The 13,831-nt window shown below is 30.7% G+C and overlaps 1 protein-coding gene across 4 annotated transcripts in view; it reads right to left on the reverse strand.

Moving 5' to 3' along the window:
- The window catches only part of LOC107447453 (liprin-alpha-1), a 132,476-nt gene that overhangs the window by 37,962 nt on the left and 80,683 nt on the right, over positions 1-13,831 (reverse strand). For all 4 annotated transcript variants that reach the window (XM_071182222.2, XM_071182221.2, XM_087161025.1 and 1 more), the window contains exon 2: positions 2,940-3,041. In XM_071182222.2, the coding sequence (XP_071038323.1) occupies positions 2,940-3,041 (102 nt within the window). The remainder of the gene's footprint in view (positions 1-2,939; positions 3,042-13,831) is intronic.

Here is a 13,831-nt window from a genome sequence, read left to right on the forward strand (position 1 = left end):
TTTAACTGAAATTACGAATTTTGAAATTAATATGATTTTTTAAAAGGCAAGCGAAGCTTAAGTGTTCCTTCACTGGTTAGTTTACCCTACAACACCGATGTGATTTCTTTGAAAAAATTATAATAACGAACAATTTAGAAATGAGCTTCTTAAAATGAATTGTAGACAATCAATAATAGATGCTTTTTTTAAAATTTTTTTTTAAAAATTAATCATTGGTTTAATGTTTTAATAGAAATATGCCTTACATAAAACGGTGCGTTTCCCCCCCCCTTTCATTTTCAAATTCAGTATGGTATAAATTGCTAAATTTATCTAATTTCGTGATTCGTTTTATCTTTTGACGCAGATGGGATACCGGTGTTCCTTTTCTACAAAGTTTTTCTGACGCTATAATTACAAGCAAAAATATATTTCAGTACTTTTTAATTATAAAAAAAACAGTCTTTTATTTACTAAAAAATTCTGTTTACCGAAATTTGTAAAAAAAATATTTTTCACTTAAGATTTAAAAAAATTATTAATAAAATTTTATATAAAAAAAAATTCAATAAAGAATAACTGTTTCTCTTAAACCTAAAAAAGTTATTGTTTGAAAGTGAGCCGTGTTAGGAAGATTTCTCCTTTAATGCAGAAAAAGACACCGGTGTTTCATACTGTATTTCATAACCATAAATTTTTCAAATGCTAAATGTAACATTTTTCATTTATTTTGATCTAAATTATTACAATATAATGAAAAAAGTATAAAAAATATGCTTAACAAAATTTCTGCCTCAAAGGGTAAATGTTATCAAAATCGTTGTGTCCTCCAAATGATTACATTAAACAGAGACAACTATATAATATATAGTTAGCGTTTACGAAATTCAAATTAGTGCAATTCTAAGGTGCATATACTACTTAATTCTATAGAAGTACATATTATTAATAAAATTACATATTTATTTACTATTAAATAATAAAAAAAAGTTACACTTGGATGAGGGTGTAAAATAAAAAATTATACAACACTGAAATTTAATAAATCATTATAAAATGATAAAATTAGATTGAATACTTGAAATCAATGTTTAAGTTTTTCGGTTAAAATAGAACTTGTATTACTGCGTTATCATACAGCTTTTGAACCACTAAAAATTTTTGCTCATAGCATTTCTGTTTTGAGTTCTTTTGCTTTTCTAAAAGGAGAGAGAGAATTGTTTCATAATAGCTAGTTTGAAGAGGGAAACATGAGATTTTTTGCCTTTTTTTATTTCGTGTTTCCATTAAGGCATGCTTTTTTTTATTGTTTTTAAAATTGTTTAAGTTGTAGAAAAAAAATCATAGATTAGAAACAAAAAATAAAATTTTATAACTCCTGGTAGTTAAGGGGGAAAATTTATTTTAAAAAGATTATTATGGAAATTCTTAAAAAACCGCTATAACTAAACTCCACTATAATTTTGATTATGAAATCGTAATAATTACGGATGAATCGTAGCAGTTCGCACCTCTGTGAATGATCAAGTAGAACGCGAATAGTCCATAACTGCGCTTCTCTGCGGAAACACTTTATGAAAGGAAAAACAACATTTACAGAACATTTTTGTTGCCCGCAGTCGTTTCATTACTAATTTCTTTATAGGAAACCTTGCATCATTGAAATGTTAGAAATTAAACAAAACTATAATCGACAACGTATTCTTAAATATGTTTAGAAAAGTATAATCTCACACAGTTTAAATTTTGAAGAAAGAGACAGTTTTTCAATTCAAATAAACAAAAGAGAAATTTCAAATGTGATAAATCCAGAAATGCGCGTCGCTGCGGAAATAATTACGTATTAACAAGAAATAATTACTTACATTATTATTATAGTTACTTATTAACAACATTTACCGAACGTTTTTGCCATTCAAAACATATACATTATTCTCCTCATAGGAAGGCCTGCATCTATAAGTTAACAAAGAAACTTATATGTTAGATAAAAAGATATTCGACAATGTATTAATATGTTTAGGAATGTATGTTCTTATAGAATTTAAATTTTGAAGAGACAGATATGAATCAAAATATATGGAACGTGAAATTTCTCAAGCGAGTTTCGAGAAATGCGCTTCCTTACAAAAATACTTAAAATACAAAAACATACTTCGCTTGCGTGTATAAAAAAGGACATTGTTTACTCCCTATCTTTGTTTATTTCTGTTACTCAAGTTAGGTTTGGCCTATATACAAGCAAAAATACATTATTAAACGTTATTTCGCTTTAGTTTTTAACACTATCATAATAAACTTTTTAAAGGCTTTTTGTTGTTAGTGAGTAAACCATCGTTTCCCTATTACGCTAAAGCATAAAAAAACAACATAGTTTTGTGTTTCAGCCGGTTTATTCTGATAATATTTTTGTCTCTTTTTTATAATCTAGACTCTAGCTAATATTTTATAAATATTACTTAGTTAAAGTCACCGATGCACTGTTAGATTCATGCATATTTTTTGCTTCAGTTATCTTCACTTCCTTCGTAATGTATAGTGTAAATTTTTTTAAAACCTTTTCATTGGAGAACGAAAGATGTTTGAAAACGCCGATAATTAACAAATAAGATAACCGAAGCTACTGCAATAAATGTTGCCTTATTGTCATCGATTACTACGTCTGAAATAGCTAACGCACAATTCGATGATTTATAAATTCTTTCTTTCTTTGAATTTTTCTAGAATTTTAAAATTTTTCTAGTAGACAATTAAGATCAGGCTTATCATAAAAATAAAGCCAAAATTTAGTCAATTTAAAAAGTAAATCTATGATAACAGCGATAGAATTAAAGGAAAATTTCTAAATTGAAGAAGGAATTGCTGCTCTAGAAAAAAAAATAAAAATACATGAATATTTTTTAAAAGAAATCAGAGAAAAATAGTAGGAAACATTCAGATTGGTGACAAATACATACTCGGGTATTGTTCCGCTCAGCTTTGAGCTCTTGGATTTCTTCCTCTTTTTCTAGCAGCAACTCGCGGGATTGGTTAAGTTCTTTAGTGATAGATGAAAATTCCTAAAAAATACAAATAAGGGAAGACTAAATAAGATGATGCATACATTACATATTTTTTTTATTACAGTAAAATCTGCGAAAGTTGCGTCATGCATTGCGTTAGTGGTCAATTTAAATAAAAAACCAGCTTTGAGAGGAAATTAGTCATTTTTTTAAAACTTATCCTATATCATGTTATTCTTATAATCACCGTATTATTCATCTATCTCGAATATGTAGATGCAATCAAAATAAAAATAAATGTGATAGATGTTTCGGATTTTATATTTTAGTACAAATATAATCTTGACAATACAATCTAGTATATTTTTTTTAGTAACTATTAGACTGTTTTTTTATACATTTAAAAAAATATCAAAATATATTTTTACTAATAATTAGAACACCAGAAAATAAATAAATAAAAGAGGCACCGGTGTTCCTAAAAAATACAATTTAGGCAAGACTAAATAAGACGTTGCATACATTACATATTTTTTTTATTACAATAAAACCTGTGAAAGTTGCGTTAGTGGTCAACTTAAAAAGGAAATCAGCTTTGAGAGGAAATGAGTCATTTTTTAAAAACTTATCCTATATCATGTTATTCTTACAAGCACCGTATTATTCATATATCTCGAATATGTAGATGCAATCAAAATAAAAATAAATGTGATAGATGTTTCGGATTTTATATTTTAGTACAAATATAATCCTGACAACACAATCTAGTATATTTTTTAGTAACTATTAGACTGTTCTTTATAATTAAAAAAATACCAAAAATATATTTCTTCAAATAATTTAGAGCACCAGGAAAAAAATAGATAAAAGAGGCACCGGTGTTCCTAAGAAATACAATTTAGGTAAGACTAAATTAGATGATGCATACATTACATATTTTTTTATTACAATAAAACCTGTGAAAGTTGCGTTAGTGGTAAACTTAAAAAGGAAATCAGCTTTGAGAGGAAATGAGTCATTTTTTAAAAACTTATCCTATATCATGTTATTCTTATAAGCACCGTATTATTCATATATCTCGAATATGTAGATGCAATAAAAATAAACGTGATAGATGTTTTAGATTTTATATTTTAGTACAAATATAATCCTGATAACACAATCTAGTATATTTTTTCACTAATAATTTAGAGCACCAGGAAAAAAATAGATAAAATAGGCACCGGTGTCCCATCAGAGTCAAACTGTTAACTACAAACAATTTGTATTACCCAAATAAGCAATTTACCAAAAATAAAATAGTCAAGACAAATAAGAAATACTATTTATTACACTATCTTTAAATTCCAAACCAATTGGAATAAAAATAAACGTGATAGATGTAATGGATTTTATACTTCAGTACAAATATAATCCTGACAACACAATCTAGTATATTTTTTTTAGTAACTATTACACTGTTTTTTATAATTTAAAAAAATATCAAAATATATTTTTACTAATAATTACAGCACCACGAAAAAAATATTAGATAAAAGAGGCACCGGTGTCCCATCTGCGTCAAACTGCTAACTACAAACAATTTGCATTACCCAAATGAGCATTTGACCAAAAATAAAATAGCCAAGACAAATAAGAAATACTATTTATTACACTATCTTTAAATTCCAAACCAATTGGAAAACGGTTCGGGTAGATTTTCGCAAATGAGATGCGCATTTAAGACGATCATAGCTGAGAATCAGCGAAAGTGGGAATTCAATCAGGTATTGCGCAAAAGAGGATCTCAGGGAAAAAGCAAGATGAAGGCGCTACACGAAAATCACGTATCTTGCAGTGAAACTAATTCGCCGGAGGACTCTCCCGTAGTAGCTCCCTAAACTCCCGTTAGGAAGAGGGATCATTTTTCATATAGCGAGGAAGAAGAGGGAAAAAGTGCCCTATTTCCCCCGTCTTTCCCTTAGGCTCTTTTTCTTAGGTATTTCCAGGCTCATGCAATATGTAGTTTCATGAGTTTTGATGGTACGAGGCCAGGCCAACCCTACGGCCTTCCGGGGTGGTTATCAATATATTATGGAGTTGAAATAATTGCTGAATTTGAAAAGGTATCATGTGTTTTGTGGTTAAGTATTGTAAAAAAGATGGATTTCTTACATAGCAAGAAGACAGTCCTTAATTGAAAAAGGTAAATTTTTTCTCTTCCGAAAACAGTTTAGAATTTGCTGATCAACCTGCAGATAAAGAATCACATTTCGCAATTTTTTTTTTAATACAATTCATCAAATTTAATATATATTTCTTGTAGTTATATAAAAAATAAAAGCTGCTTGGAAAAATATCTAATAACCTTTTCTGTTATTTTCCTTAAAACTAAAAATATTTTATCCCTTTTTTGAAACTCTATTTCAGCTTTGACAGCATTAGCAATGGAAAGAAAATAGTTGTCAAGCAGTTTTTTTCGAAATCTATCGTGAAGCACTTACGTTATTTTTTCAGTAGTCAAATTTTCCTTTTGTAACGTAGCAAAGTTAACTTCTAACCGAGCGTAAAGCTAAAACGTAAATATTTTTCATAAAAGGCCTTATTTTTACTCTGAATTTAAACAGAAACTAGTTCTTTAGCGTGCTAAGAGGTATACCCTTGCTCAAACTTACACAAAGCAGAGCTTGTTACGTAACAGAACCGGTTGAACTTTTTCCCTTGCTTTGGAGATCACTTTACTTATAACATTAAAATATAAACAGTTAAGAGACTCTTCCCAGTTCGCATTGTGCATACATAATGAAACATAACTTATAAACAGTATTTCAAACCTTAAAACTCTTTCCCCTTAATTTGCCACTGATGTTAATACACTGGTTATCATAAATTAAGGAAAAATCACAAAAATAGCGATAACTCTTTCAAAAGTAAGCCAAACCGTGCAAAATTTGCATATGTTGTCCACTAAGAGTAGCTGAGTAAAATTGCAATATGCAAATTAGTGGCGCTGCACTCGGCTTACGTCATCTGCCTGGAGCATAAAAGTCCAAGTTTGAGAGAAAGCACACAAATTTTACTGTGATTGCGACATTGAAAATCTGAGATAGCCAATTCGTAATAATGACCTCTAGGCATCATTTGCCTGAAGAACTACGATGGAGAGCCATCGGGAGACTAGAGGCAGGGCAGAGTCAATCAGAAGTGGCCAGATGGCTAAATGTGAGTCCATCTGTGGTTCATAGACTTTGGAGGCAATTTCAAACCACAGATTCGGCATCTAGGAGGTTCAGTCAAGGACGGCCAACTGTTACGACCAGTGCCGATGACCGATATTTGACATTAAGTGCACGCAGGAATAGAACCGCTACTCCGACACATCTTAGATCCTCTCTTGCTGCAGCCACCGGAAGGTTGGTGTCAACGTCAACTGTGCGCAGAAGGCTCCACGAAGGTGGTCTGTATGCGAGACGACCAGCCATTTGCGTGCCGCTCACATCACGCCATAGGAGAGACCGTTTGCAGTGGGCCCGACAACATGTCCACTGGACGTCAGATCAATGGAGGCCTGTTCTCTTTACGGATGAGTCCAGGTTTAGTCTAGAAAGTGACAGTAGACGTTATTTGATATGGAGAGAACCTGGGACCCGTTATCATCCATCAAACATCTGTGAAAGAGATGCATACGGAAGAGGCAGTGTCTGTGTTTGGGGAGGCATATCCTTAGGAGGGCGCACATACCTCCATGTCTTTCCAAGGGGAACCGTGAATGCTCAGGTTTATCGAGACAACATCCTTGATGCTTATGTGCGCCCATATGCCGGGGCAATTGGTGATTGCTTCCTGTTACAGGACGATAATGCAAGACCACACAGAGCTCGCATTGTTGATGATTATCTTCAACAGGAAACAATTACTCGCATGGAGTGGCCAGCTCGATCCCCGGACTTGAATCCTATCGAGCACGTTTGGGATGTTCTAGGGAGGCGTGTATCTGCCATCAATCCGCCCCCTCAGACCCTTGCCACGCTTGCAACTGCTTTACAAGAGCAATGGCTCTCACTTCCTATTGAACTGATAGACCGCATAATTGAAAGCATCACACATCGCTGTTTGTGCTGTATTGCTTCTAGAGGCAATCATATTCCATATTAAAGGTACTTTTTCTATTGCAAACCGATACTTCCAATTTGTTTATTTTATACATGTGCTAATTTCTATACTACTATTAATGTCTGATAATTTCTTTTTATGTTGTTTAATACCTTACTATGTGTTGTATATTGTGGGTAAGTTTCATAAAATTCCATGTGTAATTTCTTGAGTTATCGCGATTTTTGTGAATTTTCCTTAATTTATGATAACCAGTGTATAACACAAGTACCAAACACAATTTAACAATGGAAAAACATATTCATTTTTACATGAATTCCTTTTCAATTATTTGTAGAATATTTTGATAAAAATAGGAAGGATTAAAAACAAAAAAATAATAATTCCGAAGTGGCATAATTTAGTAATATTTTTATTGTAAATGCACAGGCAAAATATATAAGAATTGATTTCATACAGTTTAAGAATTAAGAAAGCAAACGAACTGCTAGTACCTACTATAAAAAATATAATTGCCCTCCTAATCTATCTATCTTTTTTTCTATCACCATCTATCCTTTAAAGAAAAAAAAAAAAAAAAAAAAAAAAAACACTAAAGAAAGATTTGCTGTCCTTCTTCGACGTCATAACAGAACGTGACTATTTCTTTTGTTCCAGTCTTTCTCCTCCATTGAAAACAAACAATTATTATTATAATTTTTTTTAAAAAAAAAGACGAAAAATGATGTACTTCTACCCGAAGTTGAAACAACCTCCGCTAATACTGCCCCTAGCATTGAGAACCCGAAACATGGTTGAGAATAAAGTCAAATGGTAGACGGATCATGGGTTAGAATCCTCTTGCCATCGGGCTAACAATGGGTGGTTTTGCGGCTTCCCTCTCCATGCATCGCAAATGCGGGTTAGTTCCATCAGAAAGTCCTCCACAAAGACTAGTTTACCCCAATGCTTGATCCAGGAGTTCCCTTGTCTTTTCGGTTCGGTTTAAAATTACAAGATTATGGAGTTGAACATTGATGGTCGTAAACCCAAAATTGGGTCGGCTGTTCAACGTCGGTTATAAAATTAAAAAAAAAATTCGATTTTTGTTTTAAGATTTCATCGTTTAAATAAATCATGTTACTAATAACATGAACGTAATTTTTTTTAAAAATCAATGTAATGTAGTGAACTTAAAGATACACTTCTCTTAAGGATGACATTACTATCATAAAAATTTTGTTTTTAAAAAAGTTCCCGATACAAAACAGAAATAAAGCAAAATAAAATTGAGAAAAAAAAAAAGGTTCGGCACAGGGTAAGTTTGTTAATGGCGGAAAAAAAATTCGTAACTAAAATACCTGATAAATTTTTTTTTTTTTTACAGCATTGAATCACGCAACATTTTAAACGTTTCCTGAAGAAAACTAGATTTAAAATTCAGAGTGCATAAATTAAAAGGCACATAAGACGATAAAAATAAAATGGAAGATAAAAATCGTTCTATATAAGACCAAGAATAATGTTAGTAATAAATTGGATTTAAAAAAAAAAGAGAAAGTTCAAAATGAAGATTGATAAACATCGTTTACCTCAACTTTCAAGGAAATAAAGCAAGAGAAAAGTGCTTTATAATTATCTTACTAGAAGCTGGTGGGTGAAAGCAAATTGCGAAAGACACATAAATGTTTTAGCATTTTAAGGTGAAAGTGTTCAAGCAAAAAGAAAAAGTTAAAAAAAATAATAAATTCATTTTTAATTACGAAAGAGCAAATATTCGCCTAATCATTTTTATGAGAAAATAATAGTTTCCAGATTAATTACTGGAGAAGAATATGCAATGGAACGGAAAAACCGATTATTGTTTAAGGAAATAACGGAGACTAAATGGATCTTAAAATCTTTTTCTTTTCTTTTTGGATCTTTCTTTTGAAAAACATTTTTTACCGTTAACAAACGGTACTGCAGTTTCATAATAAATAGCAATAAATAATAAAAACGCGTCGTTTATAATAAATTACAATTTTAACTACAAACTTGCTCTAAAACGAAAGGTGAGCTCATTAAAAACAAAATATTCTTATAAACAATTTTTCGATTGTCGTGTAATAATATTAGGTTTACAAAATGCATACACAATTTATTAACACAGAGACCAAAAAGTAAATTTTAGAGTTTTATGATCATATGCAAATGCTATTTACTTTTGGGTAAAATAAACTTATCCGATAAGATCTTACAATAAATACAAATTTGAGGTCTATGGTAGGGAAGACATATTGTATCTATTATCTTCATAAGCTCATTAAACAAAAAATTATTACCCCTTAGAGAGAGAGCATGAAAATCATATTTAAGCCTGAATTTCGAAGGCTTTTGTCGTCACATAAAATAATGTCCCCCCCCCCCCAAGAATAATATCCTATTTTCATAATTGCTGTGAGTATGAAACAGTTATTCATTACAGTTAGATCGAGTTTAATCTTTTTTAGCCAAGCTTTCTATTCTTTTTCGGAAAATGATGCACAACGTCAACAGGAACAAAAGATAAGTTTTGTGAAACTTTGATCTGTGTGTGTGGAACTGTGTGATGCGAGTTTGTGATCAAATTTTTTTTAAATTTAAAAAGATACTCTAATATTGCACTATCTAAAATAAGTATTTTAAGAGAATTTTTACTGGTTTTTATAATTTTTATCTAGGTGGAAAAATCTAGCGAAATTGCCATCTTATAAAAAAAATTTAACAATTTTTAAATTATTTAAGTTATGTGTTTTTTTATATCCGTCGTTGAACAGCCGACCCAATTATTTTGGGTTTACGGCAACTGATGTTCAACTCCGTAGCCTTGTAATTTTGAGCCAATCCAGAAGATAACGAAACTCTTGAATCAGTACCCCCAGAGGTATGATTTGTTATGGGAACATGGACGACTCGACAGATTTAACGTTCATCAGTCACCATTTACTACACGGAGAGACTTCGGCCGGTGGGGATCGAACCCACAAACTCTTGAACATGGGCCCAGTGCCCTACCAACCAGGCTATCCCGGCCCTTAAAACAATAGGTCATCTAATTTTTTTTTTACGGAGAGATGGTATGTATAGTTTAAAATTATATTTTTGCTTTAAGTGGGGGGCACTCAAATGGGATATTTCTTATTTTTATGTTTTGCAGGTTTTTCTCATCCAGTTAAAGCTATTCGTTAAGGATTTAATAAAGGAAATCCACGGAATTGGGTACTTGCAACTAGAGGATATGAATAGCAATGAATAATCACATAGTCGTGCATGGAGTGTTAAAGTTACCACTATTAGGCTGGTTTATTATCACGTTGAATCAATATTCGGATCAGATATAAATGAATACTTGCTAGCGACGTCACACAAGGGTGTCGGACCTGATTGGCAGCTGAATCCCTATGCGAGCAGCGCACCACTTCCACAGCTGGTGTCACAGCGGATATCTCTCTTAATAGTTAAAATTGAAATCAAAGTACTTTCACGTAGTTAACAGCTGGAGGGTAAAAAAATTTGGTTAATATATTGTTTAAAACTAATTAAGGTGTTAAGATTGGAGGAGGTATTGAAGAATTCGAATATTTAATTACAGTTGTGCTGCGCAGTCGGCTTGGTTATCAATAATGCCCGGATTTTGATGACATTTGAATTTTTTTGCATTTTTGGACATTTTTTGTCCTTTAGAGCATTTTTTTAGATTTATAGGGCATTTTTCGTTAAATTTTTTGGCTTATTTTGCATTTTAAAATTTTTTTTAAATTTTTTGTTAATTTTTTCCAATTTTTACTACTTTTTTATCATTTTTTATTATTACACTGGCTTCCAAACAGTGAAGAAAATCTCAAGGATATTAACAGGTGAAGCAACATCTTTTCAAATTGAAGAAGAATTGCCAGTAAGTGAAACCGTCTTTTTCAAGTACGCGCCAATAACATCAGTTAGACGTTGAAAGAAGCTTCTCCAGGTATAAAAATTTACTTTCAGACAAGAGACGCTCGTTTACATTTCAAAATATCAACAAAAAAAATTAATAATCCAATGTAATTCTGATATTTAGTAATATTATGAGATGAAAGTTGTTATATTCATTAAAGTTTCTATACAAAATGAAAATGTTTTGGAGTCAATATATTTTCCTTTTTGTTGTTGTTATTTTAGGATATAAAACAAATTTTTCAAATTTTAATAAACGTAGAACAAGTATTGCATTGCTTTATATTTTTTGAAATGATTCATAATAATTTTTAAAAGTAAAACATTGTTTTAGTTCAATATTTTTACTTTATTTAAGTCATGTATGTCATAAGGCATTTTTAGCGCAATTTTCGCATTTTTAAGGGCATTTTTCGCACTTTTTAAGGGCATTTTTTGCACTTTTTGAGGGCATTTTTTGCACTTTTTAAGGGCATTAATTGGGATTTTTTAGGTCATCAAAATCCGGGCTCTAGTTATCAATAAAATCCATACGTTGAACAAGATAATTTTAAAAGGTGACTAAGCTTGTCGCCAAAGGCACTAGTTATTAATTAAAATAATAATAAATTTATAACAATAATAAATTTATTTTAAAGTCTATTGAGTCTAAAACCATTTTTTAAACCTAAGACATGGACAATGCTTTTCAAGAAGCGTAAAAATTAAATTGTTTTGATTTAGAATCAAGTATTAATTAATAAGTACGTTAATGTTATTTTTGATTTTTGGAGTTTTCAACCAATTATGATAGAGCTGCGGTGGCTCAGGGGATAGAGCACTCGCCGTCCTATGAGGTGAGGTTTGAATCCCAGCGGTGGCTGGTTGTTCGAATTCTGAGCCCGCTTCGCATCGACCACAGTGGTAAGCAGATCATGGGTTAGAATCTCTTTGTCATCGGGCTAACCATGAGAAATATTCGCGGTTTTCCACTGGATTTAACTCTAATGCGAGTTAGTTCCATCATAAGTCCTCCTCCTCCACGAAGGCTAGTTTGTTACAATACTTAATCCAAGAGTTCCCTTATCTTCTAAATTGGGTTCAAAATTGCAAGGCAACGGAGTTGAACATTGACAGTCGTAAACTAAGAATTGGGTCGGATGTTCAATGCCGATTTATAAAATAATTTTGATTAAATTTTAAAAAGCAAATAGTTACCTCAGGAGTCGAAATTTTTAGAATAATAATGAAAAAAAAACAAACAAATAAAAAGAATTCACACAATAATATGTGTTTTTCTTTTGGAGTTTAAAAAATTGTAAACATTTCTAACCATAAAATCAATAAGCATTAAAAAAAATAACACACAATACTTTCAATCTATTTCAGTCAAAAAAATAATAAAATTGCCTTAGAAATTTGAATTTATGCTGAGTACTGATAATAAAAAAAACTGGTTCATCCCCTTGGTATTTCAAACTTATTTATTGTTATACTTAAAGGGGAAAAAAATCTAAATAACGTCCATAAACTATGAAAAGAAATAACATAAAAAAAAAACATTAAATAATAATTCTTTTTTCCCCAACTACAAAAGCGGAGAAAACAATTTCCCTCATTTTTCTTTTAAGTCTCAAAAGCAATTAGAAATCAAAAGAACATGTAGAAAAAGAGTAACTAGGAAAGAAATAATCTCGTGCACATTCATTTTAGTATAATGGAAAACTTACATCATTTTAATTGATTTTGTAAGAAGCAGTTTATTTTAACAGAAAAATAAAGTTTTGCATTTCTTTTTGTTTAATTGAATACACCTTAAACCATTACTTAACGTATTTAAATTATTCCTTAAGTTAAAAATAGTTTCAAAACTATATTTTAATGAATCAAGTTCTCATGATATTAAAATAATTTAAGCATGATAAACAAAACAAACAAAAGTGGCTGCTTCCACCTATTCACTACTGGTATAAAGCAAAAAGACCAGGACTCTCTCTATCTCTCCCTGGTGACAGGCAAACCAACACCTGCTTATCCCGACTGGCCCGTGGACACCTGAAAAGTCTCACATTTTCTGCAAATCAAAAGATCTTTTCTCTTTGCCCTAAATGCCAACAAAACCAGGCATCACCTGAGCACATCTTGAACTGTTTAGGGCTGGACTGGAACGACATTCATTCCTCTCCCATTCTGGTTTCGGAGTTTCTTAATATCAACGGATTCATTGATCTGGTCTGACCCCGTCAGACCAGATGGGAATTAGCAAAACAACAACAACAACAAGCATGATAAAAAAAATTTTTAAGTTTCCCCGTTGAAAACAGAAAAATATTTTATTTCTTCTAATATTATAAAATCGTAATAGCCTCTCTAGATAATCTTGATTTAAAAAAACAATCTTCGGATTTCAAAAAAAAAAAAAAAAAAAAAAATTTTATATATATATATATATATATATATATATATATATATATATATATATATATATATATATATATATATATATATATATATATATATATAAAAATTTATATATATATATATCTTTTTTTTATGCTGTCCGGTCTGTTACCAACTTTTTTAAAATTAATTATTGAAGCTTTATTAACTTCTAGTCAATGATAACTGATTACTATTTAGTACTATACAATATTTGAATCATAACGTCTAAGTTTAAAAAATTTACACGTAGTATTGAAAAGAAATCAATTATGTTAAGTTGTCCGTAAAATTACCTGTTACTGTATTTATTTTTTTAGTTCAATGATGATGATGACTTTAAAGATCCACAGGTCAAAACTTTAATTCAATCTTCATTCAGACTATTTTTACGTGTGCAATAC

The sequence above is a fragment of the Parasteatoda tepidariorum genome, chromosome 4 (assembly GCF_982258835.1).
Source record: "Parasteatoda tepidariorum strain Cologne lab strain chromosome 4, Ptep-v5.0, whole genome shotgun sequence".
In the NCBI taxonomy this organism is placed as follows: Eukaryota; Metazoa; Arthropoda; class Arachnida; order Araneae; family Theridiidae; genus Parasteatoda; species Parasteatoda tepidariorum.